Raw genomic sequence first — 13448 nt, forward strand, 5'->3', positions numbered from 1 at the left:
CCCCACCTGGGTTTGCTTTCTCTCTTCTTGCACTGTTGATCCCCTACACGTCCCACCCAGCCCATACCCAGCCTCTGTCTCCTGCATGCCCATCGGGCACCAGATGCTCTGCTGGGCTGCCAGGTCCAACAGTGAATAGGATAGAGGTGGCCGTGCCTGCCTGGGCATCTGTGTGTATTTAGGTGCTCGGCTGCCAGGTACAACAGTGAATAGGACAGAGGTGGCCCTGCCTGCCTGGGCATCTGCGTATATTTAGGTTCAATCAGAATCAACTCATGCAATAATAAAACAATTTTTATTTTCTCAGCAGCTGACTGGGCATGGAGTAGGGGTTTATTTAGGAAAAAGGCAGAGGGGGCGTCCACCCAAGACAATCAGAGAACATTCCTTGGGTGTAAAACAGAAGGCTACGTGCCCTTACTTTTCCCAGACACATTTTGCTTCAGGGACACCTGGAGCTCATTTTGCCACATGGTTAAATATTTAGTACTCTAACACACTGCAATTTATTGGGGACTTTAAAATCTCAGATGATCTGACATGTTTTGCTGCTTTCTGAAATGTGCATGGTAATTTTAAAGGCGAGGAAAATTCATTAAGCTTTACTAACTACAGCTTTGCTCATCTACAAAAACAAGAAAGTACTGGTGTTACAACACCAACAACAATACCTACGCTATTAACCTCAACCTCTGTTTTTTTCCTGAAGGAGAAAAATAGATTTGGAAGTAATTTTTAAATAAATGCGGTACTACAATAATGCAAACAGTCAAATGGCCTCCTCAGAGAGGCTGGCTGTATATTGGGAGATGAAGTTCTAGAAGACTAGAAAGCCTCCCCTCTATGGCGCAGCTCAAGTCAAGCCGAAGGCTTTTTTCAAGGCATTCTTAAATTCCTTATTCCTCAGGCAGTATATGAAGGGGTTCAAGATGGGGGTGATAACTGTGTACAAAACAGAGATGAGCTTGTTGGAGCTCCGGGAATCAATGGCCTGGGGCCGGACATACGTGAAAAGCAAGGCTGTATAGAAGACAGTGACCACGGTGAGGTGAGAGGCGCAGGTGGAGAAGGCTCTCCAGCGGCCGGTGGCCGAGGGGATGCGCAGGACAGCCAGGGTGATGTGTGCATATGACAGCATGGTGGCCAGGAGTGGAAACACCAGGATGATGAAGGCCAGAATGAAATCCACCAGCTCTGCAGTGGAGAAGTCCGTGCAGGCCAGCTTGAGGATGGGGGAAATGTCACAGAAGAAGTGGTTCAAGACATTGGAGCCACAGAACGTGAAACTGGAGATAAAACAGACCTTGATCATGGAGATGGTGAAGCCACTCACAAAGGAGAAGCCCACCAGCTGGAGGCACAGCCCCGGGGTCACAAGGACGTGGTAGCGCAGCGGGTGGCAGATGGCCACGTAGTGGTCGTAGGCCATGGAGGCCAGAAGCACACAGTCGGTGCACACCAGGGAGCTGAAGAAGTAGAGCTGCGTCATGCACCCGACGAAAGAGATGCGTTTCTGCTGGAGGAGGAAGCCCTCCAGCATCTTGGGGGTGATGTCAGACACGTACCAGATCTCCAGGAAAGACATGGAGCTCAGAAAGTAGTACATGGGCCTGTCGAGGGAGGTGCTGCTCCAGACGGTGAGGATGATGGCCAGGTTCTCCACCAGGACAAAGAGGTAGGTGAGCAGGAAGAGGAGGAAGAGCAGGTACTGCAGCCCCAGGGCCGTGGGGAAGCCCACCAGGATGAAGGTGCTGACCTTGGTGACATTCTCCCCACTCATGCCTCTGTGCTTGGGAGCTGCGCGCCTACAAAACATCAAAGAGCAAGAGGAAAGGGCTGCAGGGCAGCTGGGGCAGAGGGAGAGTGGAGCTGGACCCAGATAGGGAGTTTTGGTGTAAAGAGAGGCCACGTGGCTCCCCAGAGCACCAGTGGGGAGCAAAAGCAGCTCCCCACCCGGATACATGTTAAGCACTAACCTCTGATGATATAGATTCTAGGTCTCAGCCTGTAACACTGGGTCTGGAATGCCCTCCTGAGCCTGTCACCACCAGTCTCCCTCATCTCTCAAAGCTGTGTCCTATTTTTCACCACCTGGACTTCTCCAAGGGACCCAATAACCATGAAGGGCATCCACAGGGTGTCCGGTGTACTCCAGGGGATGAGCGCTGACTGCCCCAGGCTTCTGGATGTATTGTTTGAGTCTGTTCTTTCTAAATTGGTAGATATATGACCTGTTACCTGGTTTTAGGGTTGATTTTACAGGAGGAAGTGACACCATGGCAGGGGTGAGGCCCAGGTCCACCTTGGCCAGATCCCAGACTCAGGCACATCCACAGCAGCAGCCAGAGCCTCCCAGGCCAAGAAGGGAAAGTGGTCACATCCTTATCCCTGTCAATCTGAGGGGAATATCAGCAAGGGAGAGATTGCAGTGCAATCCCAGAAGAGAGAAAACAGATGGCAGCAGAGAGGAGGAAGTCTAGAACGTTCTCGAGGGGCCTGTGGCTGAGGGAGGAGCCGTCCACCCACACCTGAGTGTGTATTTTTATATAAAACACATCCATTAATCCTCACTACAGTCCTGGGAAAAACAAGGCTTACATCTCTAAGTTGAGATGGAAAGTCTGAGACCCAAAAAGAAAGGTTCATGGACTTACCCAGGGCCGGGGCAGCACCAGGACACAGACTGGAATCTTCTAACACCAAGGCCGCTGCCCTTCCAATGTGGTTTCCACAACAGAAGCAGTGAACCCATGTGGACATGGGCTAGAACATTTGAATTATAAAGATGTGTAGATTCAGTTGTTGGTTGCCCTGTGACACTACACTAACAGGCAATGAAAACACAAAGTCACAAAATAAATAGTATTATTCAGAAAAAAGGCAGAGAAGACCCCTTCAGAAGGAAATACAGGGATATAGGGCATAGGTTGGTTGAACGAACCTAAAGCAAATATTTAAATTAATAAACAAAAGACTTGGAAGCCACCGTATTGTTCATTAATAAGGGATGGGCTAAGTAAGTTTTGTCACATCCCTATTATGAACACTATGTGGTCACTGAAAAGAAGGGGCAGGTCCGTCTGTAGATACGGAATGGTTTCCAAGGTCTGTAGCCACAGTTTTAAATGTCCAAAACAGCACGGATCGTATGCCTCCGCTCATACAAGTAAAAGTATGTAAATAGGGCGGACGACCCGTGAAGGTACAAGGTGGTGGGGACACTCACTGTCCTGAGGGGCAGAGCAGGTCACTGGAACACAGATGTTTTTATGGCAACCCTTTTTCTGCGTTTTGAATTTTGTTTCACGTGAGTGTACATTTATTGAAAATAGTGATCCGTGACTTATTTTTAAATTGCTACATTCTCCTTCAAAAAGAAAACGTTATGCACTGGATTAAAAATTCAATAACTCAACATTTTCCCAGGCCATAATTCCAAATCTATACTGAAAAACGCACATAGATTAAATGACTGAATGAGAATAAAGTGTATTGCGCAGTGTATCGTGTGCCTTTAAAAATGACAAAAGTTTCAATTATGATATTGCACAGATATCATAATTAATGAAAACAGAGGATGGATCAGAAACGACAGAATAATATCAACAGCAGTTTGCTTCCCCAAATAGCAGAGAAATTGAAATACAGAAAAGAAAACTGAAAATGAAGATGAAATAGAAATATATTGATGGCATCTGTTAGAGCATGAATAAGTAGGTAAATGATTAAGAATATAAATAAGTAATATGAATTCAACAGATCTTTAAAGAAAACACATAGGAAATGTAGGGAGTTGTTAAAATGCCTGGTTCATGTTGGCATGCAGTATTCGTTCCATAAATGGTAGCAATATTGTGCATAGGAGTTACATTAATGAAATCTAATAAAAGAGCTTTCTTTTAAGTACACCGATTAAACACAAAATGAGTTTAAACCACAGTAGTATACGTCGTAGAACTGTATAAAGTGGAGTCCCTGGCCCTTTGCTCACATCCTTTCTTGCACCTGGAATGCCCCCCAGCCCCGTCCCCACTCTGGCTGCTTCTGCTGTGGCCGTCCTCTGGGCTCCCATCACCCCACACCTACCCCCATCTCCGCACTGTCTCTCCTGGTTGCACTTGCTGTGTTCATGAGGGAGGAGGGATGCGGGCTGGGTGCGAGCGGGCTGTAGGGCTGATGGAAGCTCTCTATTTGGGAGGGATGCGGGCTGGGTGCGAGCAGGCTGTAGGGCTGATGGAAGCTCTCTATTTGGGAGGGATGCGGGCTGGGTGCGAGCAGGCTGTAGGGCTGATGGAAGCTCTCTATTTGGGAGGGATGCGGGCTGGGTGCGAGCGGGCTGCAGGGCTGGTGGAAGCTCTCTATTTGGGAGGTGCTTGTGAAGCACCTGTTGCTGCGCACCCACTGGGCCGCATGCTCCTGAGGACAGGAGCTATGCCCCTCTCACTACTGACCAAGGCACCAAGAGCACTTCCCACCATGCAGCAGAAACTCCACAAGCCGTAGGGGAATGAGTGTCGATGGGAAAGTTAAAGGAGTGACAAGGGTCTGCCCAAACTAACACGGTGCAGCAAAAGCCGGCCGATTGGGTGATGGCACGTGTTTCTTTTCACCACCACAACCACCTGCCCCCTCTTCTCTCTCCTCTTAGTCCTTAAATCCCGGATCTTTAAAGAAAAGGAGAAATTACGTATAAAATGTACAACTAGAGGGCTACCCTCATGACACAAAAAGCTAGTGAAGAAAGGCGGCCCAGAGCCAAGAGTCTTTGAGGATGTTACCACCCTCTAGCCCATGGGGGGGAAGAAGGTGTCCAGAAAGCCTCACCAGGGTGCCCAGAGAGCTCTGTGGCCCAGGGGACATGGATGGTGGGAGTCTGGATCTCACAGTTCTCTGGGTCAGCAGGGAGGAGGGCTGAGGGCTGGGTGTGAGTGGGCTGTATGGCTGATGGAAACTCTATTTGGAAGTCCTTTCATGGCTACAAATCAGCAAAATTTAAGAAGGGCAGAGGCAACTGGCTGGGCCGCTTGGTGGCTGTAAACAGACTAAGGATAGCAGGATTATCACCAGGTACCAGGGAGAGCATGGCTAGTTTAGGAACTTCAAGGAAAAAGAACCCTAAAGGCATCCAGCCAGAATAAAATAAGTATATTTTTTGTATATAAAATAGAAGATCCGTTGAGTTAGCTTTAGTTTTCATCAAAAACTTGAGTCCAGAAAACAGCAGAGAAACTTCTAGCGAGGGCTGGAGGGTATGAAACTCGAATGTTGTGTCCAGACCTGGAATTATTCACGCCTGAGGGTAGCAGAGAGGCAGCCTGCACAAGCACCTGGTCTGAATGTAGGAGTTTTAAACTCTTCCTCAATAAGAAACTCAAAATGTCACAGGTATTAACCTGAGATATAATAACAATCCCCGATCAAGACTTTCACAGCGTAAAAACACGGGCAGTGAAGAAACACACATTCAGACACAGCGTATCCAGTTCTAGCAAATGTTGTCCGGATAGCTACAAAACAAAATGCAAACGTCTCTCCTTGTTAATCGAAATAATATATAATGAAAAATAGTAATTGTTTGGAAAAAAAGAGAAACTGGGCTTAAATACAGTCAAAGCCAGTAACTAGATTTAAACCAGTTACTCTTCTTTTTCCAAACAATTACTGATTATCTAATTGTTTTTCCAAGAGGAAAACCTTGGGAGAGGATAAGATTGTAATAAGAAAAAAAGTGTCTTTTGCCTCATTTTCAGATGAGATAATCAAAAGGGTATGTTATATTCCTGGAGTTTATTGTTAGAGTAATATGAGTCCTTAAAAATTTTAATAGTAAATCATGGTTTTTAAAAGGATATAGATCCTATAAATCTTGAAAGAACAAAAAATATAGAAATAAAGGAAATCATAAGAAAGCACCCAAAAATAACTACAACAATGACTGGAGTAAAAAAAAAATCAGTTGTGACAATAAATGTATGTAGGATAAACTCACCTGGTAAAAGGAAAAAATGCCCAAGTCATAGAAAAAAAAAAAAATCTATTGTATTAGGTTGGTGCAAAAGTAATTGCGGTTATATGCCAAGATGCACAACGAAAAACTTCAACTCAGGTTGAAATGACAACCATAGGCTCAGATGTATAATCAAACAAAAAGAAAGCATGATTGCAGAATTAACATTTGATCAAGTAAAATTTCAGACCCCAAATGGTCTGTTTTACTTATAAACCTTTTAGTGAATAATATAACCTCAACACGGAGTCAGCAAAAACCTGACTTTAGTATCAGAAGAAATGGACAGGGGCCGGGCGCAGTGGCTCATGCCTGTAATCCCAACCCTTTGGGAGGCCGAGGCGGGCAGATCACCTGAGGTCAGGAGTTCAAGACTAGCCTGGCCAATGTGGCGAAACCTGTCTCTACTAAAAATACAAAACTTAGCCTGGCGTCATGGCAGGCACCTGTAATCCCAGCTACTCCAAAGTCTGAGGTATGAGAATCACTTGAACCCAGGAGACGGAGGTTGCAATGGGCGGAGATGGCATCACTGCACTCTAGCCTGGGTGACAGAGTAAGACTCCGTCTCAAAGAGACAAAAAAAAAAAAAAAGGAAAAAAAAGAGACAGAAATAAAGTAGCAGCAGCAGACTCTAGTACATGCCTCTCACTACTTGACAGATCTCTAAGGTAAAAACAAATTAGAATGCCAAGTATTGGAATTAGAATAGTAAAATTTTTGAAATGTTGATTTGAGGGATAATAAACTCACAACCTTGAGAAAATACACACTTTTGTTTAGAAAATGTGGAGAAATCATCGGCAATGGCATCGAAAAATGTTCAATCTGTCTCCAAAGCAGAATCACAGATAACACATTTCCCTAAAACAATGGCATAAAAATCATTTTTTATGAATTAGAAAAAATAATAGAATTGATCGATAGCAGCAAAAACTTGTTCTGAAGTAGGCTTAGAGTTGAGGACAGTAAAATAGATGAAACTCTAGTTTAATGAACAGGAAAATATGAGCATGCAACGCAATTTCAGAGACTAAAAAAAGAGTAAACTGCAGATGGAGACCCACCAAATGACAGGGGAAGGGTTGGCGCTATTTACTAAGCACCCAATATGTATTCTATTCAGTGGTCCTCTTCCAGCTTCAGTTTACAGATGACAAGGAAGACTGGGGGCTTAGAAGATGATTAAGAGCAATCATATAAGAGTGACTGTTAAAGTCAAGAAAAAGTCTATTTTTGAGAAAACTGAGTGAAGACAGAAAGCTCAACAGCATCATGATGTTAAAATTGCTTCCGAGAAAACCGACAGGCCCAGATACTTTGCCTGTGCCCAGCTTCTAGCTATGCCAGGAGCAGATCTTTCCTACATTAGGTAAACCCTTAGAGAGCATGGGAAAGTCTCAATTCATTTTACAAAATAGCAAATTCCTGATACAAAAGCCTGATGAAGATTGCAGGGAAGAAAAACTATGTATCGATGATTTTTTTCTTTTTTACTATACTTAAAAAACTCAAATAAAATGTCAGCAATTAGGACCCAGCAGCACTTTAGAAGAGCTCACGTTGCACTAGCATGGTTATTTCAGCGGTGCAAAGAGACTTCGAGGTCAGCAAATCTGCTGAAAGGATCACATTTGAAGTCTAGCTAATGCTAAAAGGCTTTGATTAAAAACTCTCCCAAAACTTTCATGCATCTGTCATCCCCAAAGAAGTGATTTTTCCTAACATGATAAATAATACTAGCCTCAACCAACAGCCTACAGCATCCCCACAGCTAAATACCAGGATCATTCCTGCTCCGCCAAGGTCAGGATTAAGACAGGGCTCTTTGTTGTAACTACTGCTACGTAACAATGTGCCATTGTACTAGCTACCACAGAACAGAATAAAGAAGTAGACAAAATTATCATTATTTCCAGATGGCAGGACTTTTAAGCTGAAAAATCTGCTACACTATTATAATTAAGGGGTTTCAAAATGAATATTAAAAATGTAGTCTTCCTATATACCAACAATGACTAATTAGAATATTCTTAGATTAAAAAAAAGTATATTGTAAAAATGTCAATATCTCCAAATCAATTTTGAAATTTAACTCAATTCTATTTGAAATCTCACCAAATTTTATTTTTCTTGAAACAGGATGAAATAATTCTTGAAATCATCTGGAAATATAAACAGATGAGAATAGCTAAAATAATTCAGGAAGAAGAAAAGAGAAGCAGGTTAATGAAGAGGCGTTTCTATTTTGGATAGAAAAACTACAATAAAAATAAAAGAATAACTTAATAAAATAAATATTAAAGATAACGAGCACCACCATAAAGTCAATGGAACAGCATAGAGAAAGTATAGAAAGCCCTATGTCAGAGCTGAGGATTTCTGTGATACTATTAGCAAGGAAAGCCTGGATTGTGTTAAACGTGATGTCAAGATAGTTCATTAAACCCATGCTAAAAACCAACTGGGTCTGTTCTTCATATGTTACATCAGAAAGTGCATTTCAGATGGACAGAGCCTGCGATGCCTGCCGGTCCTCCAGCCTCTCCTAAGCTGCTATTCTGTGGACACGACAGGGTAGAGCCCAAGCTGGAAGCCCGTGGGCCCGACACGCATAGCCTGCTCGTTGATTTCCTTTCAGCACTGATTTTTAAAGAATAATCCAATTAAAGATTATTTGTGACTTTTCTTTTTTTTTGAGACAGAGTCTCACTCTGTTGCCCAGGCTGGAGTGCAGTGGCATGATCTCGGCTCACCGCAACCTCCGCCTGCTGGGTTCAAGCGATTCTCCCACCTCAGCCTCCCGTGTAGCTGGGATTACAGGTGCCCAGCTCATTTTTGTGTCTGTTTTAGTAGAGATGGGATTTCGCCATGTTGGCCAGGCTGGTCTCGAACCCTTGACTTCCGGTGATCCGCCCACCTCAGCCTCCCAAAGTGCTGGAATTACAGGCATGAGCCACTGCTTCTTAAACATAAATAGGGAGACAGATTTTATGGTGGGGCAGACCGAGAATTCCAGTGGCTTCTGAGCACCTCTCAAGCCCGTTCCTCACACGCCTGTATATTGGGTATATTGGGATGTCATTTATCCTGCACGTTTCAGAAGGACAATTCTCTAAAACTTTCACTTTGACCTTTGTTTTTGAAAATCAGAACATTTCACACAGAGGCACCGATATCTGGTTTCTTTCGAAAAGCTGGAAGATCTGAGGCAACACCGTTCAAGGTCCTGCACTCACAATGCACCCTGTGGACAGTGCAAGATGCACCCTGCTCGCATCATGGCCCCTCTCTCTGGGAGCCCCTGCCCCGTCTGCCCACTGCTTACCTGATTGCAGCTGCAGAGCAGGGCACGAGGCAGGCAATGATGTGTCTCTGCTCCTACTCAGATACCTCTGGGTCCCCATGTCCCCTGTCTTCTTGGGGTGCACATTCCCACGAATGCCTCTGATGAGGCCTCTTCCTCCCATACATGAAGACTCACAGGCAGTTATACTCCCTCCTCCCACTGCCATGCGGCTTCTGTCGCCGTGTACCTCGGGGACTGGCTGTCCCCAGATGCCAGCGACGTTCTGCTCATTTCTGGGCCCACATTTTGGCTCTTGTTCTGCTCCCCTTTCCTTCAGTGTCTGGCGCTGTGGCCCCAGCCTTCCGTCCCCACCGTCCACACTCAGAACAACGTACCCGCCCCTGCGGTTCCTGTGGTCACTTCCAGCTGATGACTCCCAGGCTGCCCCTGATCCCTCTGCAGAACCAACTCCTGTGTCCAGCCAATGACTCGAGACCTCCCCTGGCCATGGAGCCCCTGCCCCCGTGCTCTTCCTCTCAGGGAGTGGTGCGGCTGCCCACTCCCCCCGGATGCCCCACTGAGCTCCAGTGTGGACCCTTCCCCTCCCCTCCCTCCACACCCGAGCAAGCCTGAGTCCTTCTGCCCCACGTCTTAAATGCCTCCAGAATCAGGTCTGCTGTCTCCACGCTCGTGGGCTGCCATCCACCCTGTCCTTGTTCAGGTTCCGTCCCTCCCAGGCTGGATTATTGTCACCGCTCTCTCACTGGTCTTCCTCCAGTCTCTCCTGACTCTGTCTGATCCATCATCCCAGTAGCAGGGAATGACATTCAGGGAATGACACGCAGACCTCTCTCCTGGCCACGTCCATCGCATGTTCTTAGCATAAGCCCCTTGCTCATGAGTCAGCCTCTCTATGGCCTCACTGCCTCTCTTGCTCCTGCCCCTCCTGGAATCCCTGGCTGCTGCAGGAGGCACCTCTTCAGTGCCATGAGAGCACCGTGCTGATTCAGTCCCCACTGCTGTCCTGCCAGTTGCCCTTCAGGACTTGCCTCAGACGTAGCTTCTTCCTGATGGGCTCACTTGAGCTCCCGATGCTATTAGCTGCTCCCAGAGATGAGGAATTTCAGGGCGCCTCCAGGCTTCTGCTTTCATTAGGGTTTCCCTGCAGAGGGGGAAAGTGCACTTGAGGAGAGAGAGGAAGATGAGGGGCTTAGTTTGGGGCATGCTGGGTTTGCAGCGCCTATGGGACACCCTGTAGAGAGCTCCAGGAGTACCCCTGACATCCAGAACGCCCACCAGAGACTGAGGTCAGATGTCAAGATGTGTAGGGGGTCGGTCCAAGGTTTATTAGGTGTCTAATATGTGCCAGTCATTGTTTCAGGCAATTGAGATAAATCAGGAGAAAAAACAGTCCCAAACTCTTGCCTTCATGAAATGTAAATTCTAGTGAAGGCAGGAAAGAAGTCAGAAAAATAAATAATTAGAAAAATAAATAATACCCATGATATGTAAGGAAATTATTTAGAGTGTGGAAGGTGGTGAGTGGATGGGAACAGAAGGTCAGGGTGGGCTGGGGGGTGGTGGTGGGGATGTGCCAGAGAGGAGGTGACACCAGGGCAGAGTCTCGAAGAAGATGTGAGTTAGCCTGTGGCTGTCTGTCGGACACACGTAGGTGGAGAGAAAAGGCGGTGCAAAGGCTGAAGGTTGGGGAGTGCAAGAAGGGGGTCAGGGGGTTGGGGCAAGGCTGGCTGCAGCAGAGTGATAGGGAGTGGCAGGAGACAGTGACAACCAAGAGCAGAAGGAGCCCACTCAGAGCCTGAGGTGGTGAGGACCATGGTGAGGACGTTGGCTGTCACTCTGATGGCAGTGGCATGGCACCACCCACACTGTAAATGGCTGACTCTGACCACCTCATTGAGATCAGGCTGGAGGAGTCAGGTGAGGAGGGGGAGCCCGTGCAGAGACCCCGAGGTCATCAGGGAAAGAGGCTGCAGGAGCGCAGGCCAGGGCAGGAGGCTTGGGAAGGACAAACCTGTCCAGTGTGTGCTGAAGGCAGCCTCAACGAGGCTTCCTGGCTGGGTCCCTGAGAATCGAAAGTGACACCAGGAAGTCAATCTGTGCTGCCTGCGGGGATGTGCATGAGATTGACCAAGGAAAACGTGAAGACTAAGAGGGCAAGAATAAAAGTTGAGAAGCCTCCCCCTCTAGAAGCAGGAAGAGGAGGAAGAAGAGGGGCTGGTGAAGGCGGTGGGAGACGTGGGGAGACACTCGGGGACATGTGGCCCAAGCCAGGACACGGGGGCCCCTCCAAGAGGAGGGAGCATGATTGGCAGGTAGGAGGCCACTGGTAACGGCAGAGGGAAAGCATATCAGGGAGGGTTTGGGGGCAGAAGCTCAATGTTAATGGGGCAGGCAGAATTGGAAAGGAAGTGGCACAGAGCTAGCAGGAACAGATGCCTCTCAGGAGGAAGGAAAACAGTGATACAATTTGGTGTACTTTCACAATTTACCATTTCCCAAAACATTTCATCCTTTTACTTCTGGTGTCTTGAAGTGTAAGTAGGTATTTTACTTGAAAGCTTTTCTGAACCCAGTTCTGTGGAGTTAATATCACAATGGAAAGTACAAACACCAAACAAGAGTCCTCCAGAATGTGTTTCTGGGGAAGATCTGTCCCCAGGGAGGATGCCTGGAACGCATGCTTCTGAGCTGCAGTGGAGATGAGCGTGCGGCTGGAGGGGACACGGCAGCAAGGTCTAGGCGGTGGAGGGTCTTAGAAACCTACGTCTTCCTGCCCATCCCTTGTCACGCCTGTCCCCAAAATCACCAAGACGGCGAAGTCTGGCCCAGGCCCAATGTGAGGGGATGAGGGGCGCCCCCTAGCTGCTAGTTGTTGATGGAGTTTGGGTTGGGTCTGGGACTGGATACAGGTTTGAGTTTGGGGCCTCATGTGATGGTTCAGGGCCGTCACTCCCTGTGGGAGTCAGACAGGGGGACTGGTCAGGCCCGTGGCTGGATCAGGGTCAGGGGAACCGTCCTGCTTCCGAACGGACACCTCCCTGGCACCCTTGATCCACTTGGCTGGAGCATCATGTTTGCGGGAAGCGAAGCTCAGGGCTTTTTGAGTCTGTTTGTCCTTCTCGCAGCCCTCAAACCTCCCAATTGAGAGGAAAACCTCCTGTCATTTTCAGCCTCATCAAAGATGGGATAAGAGGAAATTCGAATGAGGGAGGCAAAAGAGGAGAGAGGAAGACAGAGAGTGAGCAGGAAGAGCAGAGAGGAGGAGGTGGAGCAGGCAAGGGGCTGTCCTCCACCTGAGTTCTGGTCCCTCCGCGTCTCGAGGGCACAGGCACAGGTGGGTGTTCTGGCAGCAGCTCCAGCCTGCCACCTCCCGCGCCTGCCCCCCAGAACAGCCCTGCCTGCTCAGGCCCTGCAGCCGGTCACTGGCATGAGACCCAGTGAACATGGCCTTTCAGAAATGTGCCTGCCAGCATGCTTTCAGCAGGCTGCAGCAGGAGGGAGGGAGAGGCGGTGTGTGGTGGACAGGCAGGGAGGGCGCGAAGCAGAGCAGGTGCCACCCACATGCCATGCCTGGCACAGATGCGGGGTGAGCAGACCTGCAGTGGCTTCTTCCATCTTTCTACATTGGGGGTCAGGCAGGCAAGCCAGAGGGTGGGCACATGGGAATGGGAATTGTGCCTGTGCCCCTGGGTGAAGATGTCAGACTGCAGAGGGAGAGGAAGCTGAGGTGGGAGGCAGGACCCTACGAGGGGGAGTCCCACGTTGTGCAGTCACGTCCCGGGCCAGTCATGGGGCAGGGATCTCAACCCCGACCACTGCCCTTGAGGGATCAGATCCTGGGGCTGCCCCCCAGACCCAGTCACTTCACTGGCAGAAGGAACCTACCCTGGAGAGCTGCGGAAGTCACGGTGGTTGTCCTCAGCCTGGTGCAGCCCAGCACTTCCCTCTGTCTTGCCCACTGGCACCTGTGGCCCATCGGCCTCTGAGGCAGCCCGGCCAGTCTTGAGAGCTGGTTTGTAGGCGGCACCAGGGAAGAAGGGGCTGTGTCTTCCTTCCCCGTTGTGCACAGATGTAGGGACTCCAGGGTCCAATTATCCTGCCACGGAGAAGTCACTGCCCCACACTGCCAAT

At 48.1% G+C, this 13448-nt stretch overlaps 1 protein-coding gene across 1 annotated transcript; it reads right to left on the bottom strand.

The window, feature by feature from the left end:
- Positions 1-276: 276 nt before the first annotated feature.
- Positions 277-9397, bottom strand: LOC107973742 (olfactory receptor 6B2). The gene is made up of 3 exons (XM_016949563.2): positions 9336-9397; positions 2655-2763; positions 277-1805 (listed from the first exon to the last, which is right to left on the bottom strand). Exons 2-3 carry the CDS (start codon positions 2750-2752, stop codon positions 854-856), a joined length of 1050 nt encoding a protein of 349 aa, XP_016805052.2. The 5' UTR covers positions 2753-2763; positions 9336-9397; the 3' UTR covers positions 277-853.
- Positions 9398-13448: the final 4051 nt, after the last annotated feature.

The sequence above is a fragment of the Pan troglodytes genome, chromosome 13 (genome assembly GCF_028858775.2).
Source record: "Pan troglodytes isolate AG18354 chromosome 13, NHGRI_mPanTro3-v2.0_pri, whole genome shotgun sequence".
NCBI classification, from domain to species: domain Eukaryota; kingdom Metazoa; phylum Chordata; class Mammalia; order Primates; family Hominidae; genus Pan; species Pan troglodytes.

What these genes read in the sequence shown, in the direction of transcription:
- LOC107973742 (XM_016949563.2), bottom strand. Translation starts at nt 2,752, where the DNA reads ATGGGTTCACTGCTTCTGTTGTGGAAACCACATTGGAAGGGCAGCGGC. An exon ending in TGGTGCTGCCCCGGCCCTGG is followed by an intron (nt 1,806 to 2,654) that starts GTAAGTCCATGA and finishes GATGTTTTGTAG; the next exon opens with GCGCGCAGCTCCCAAGCACA.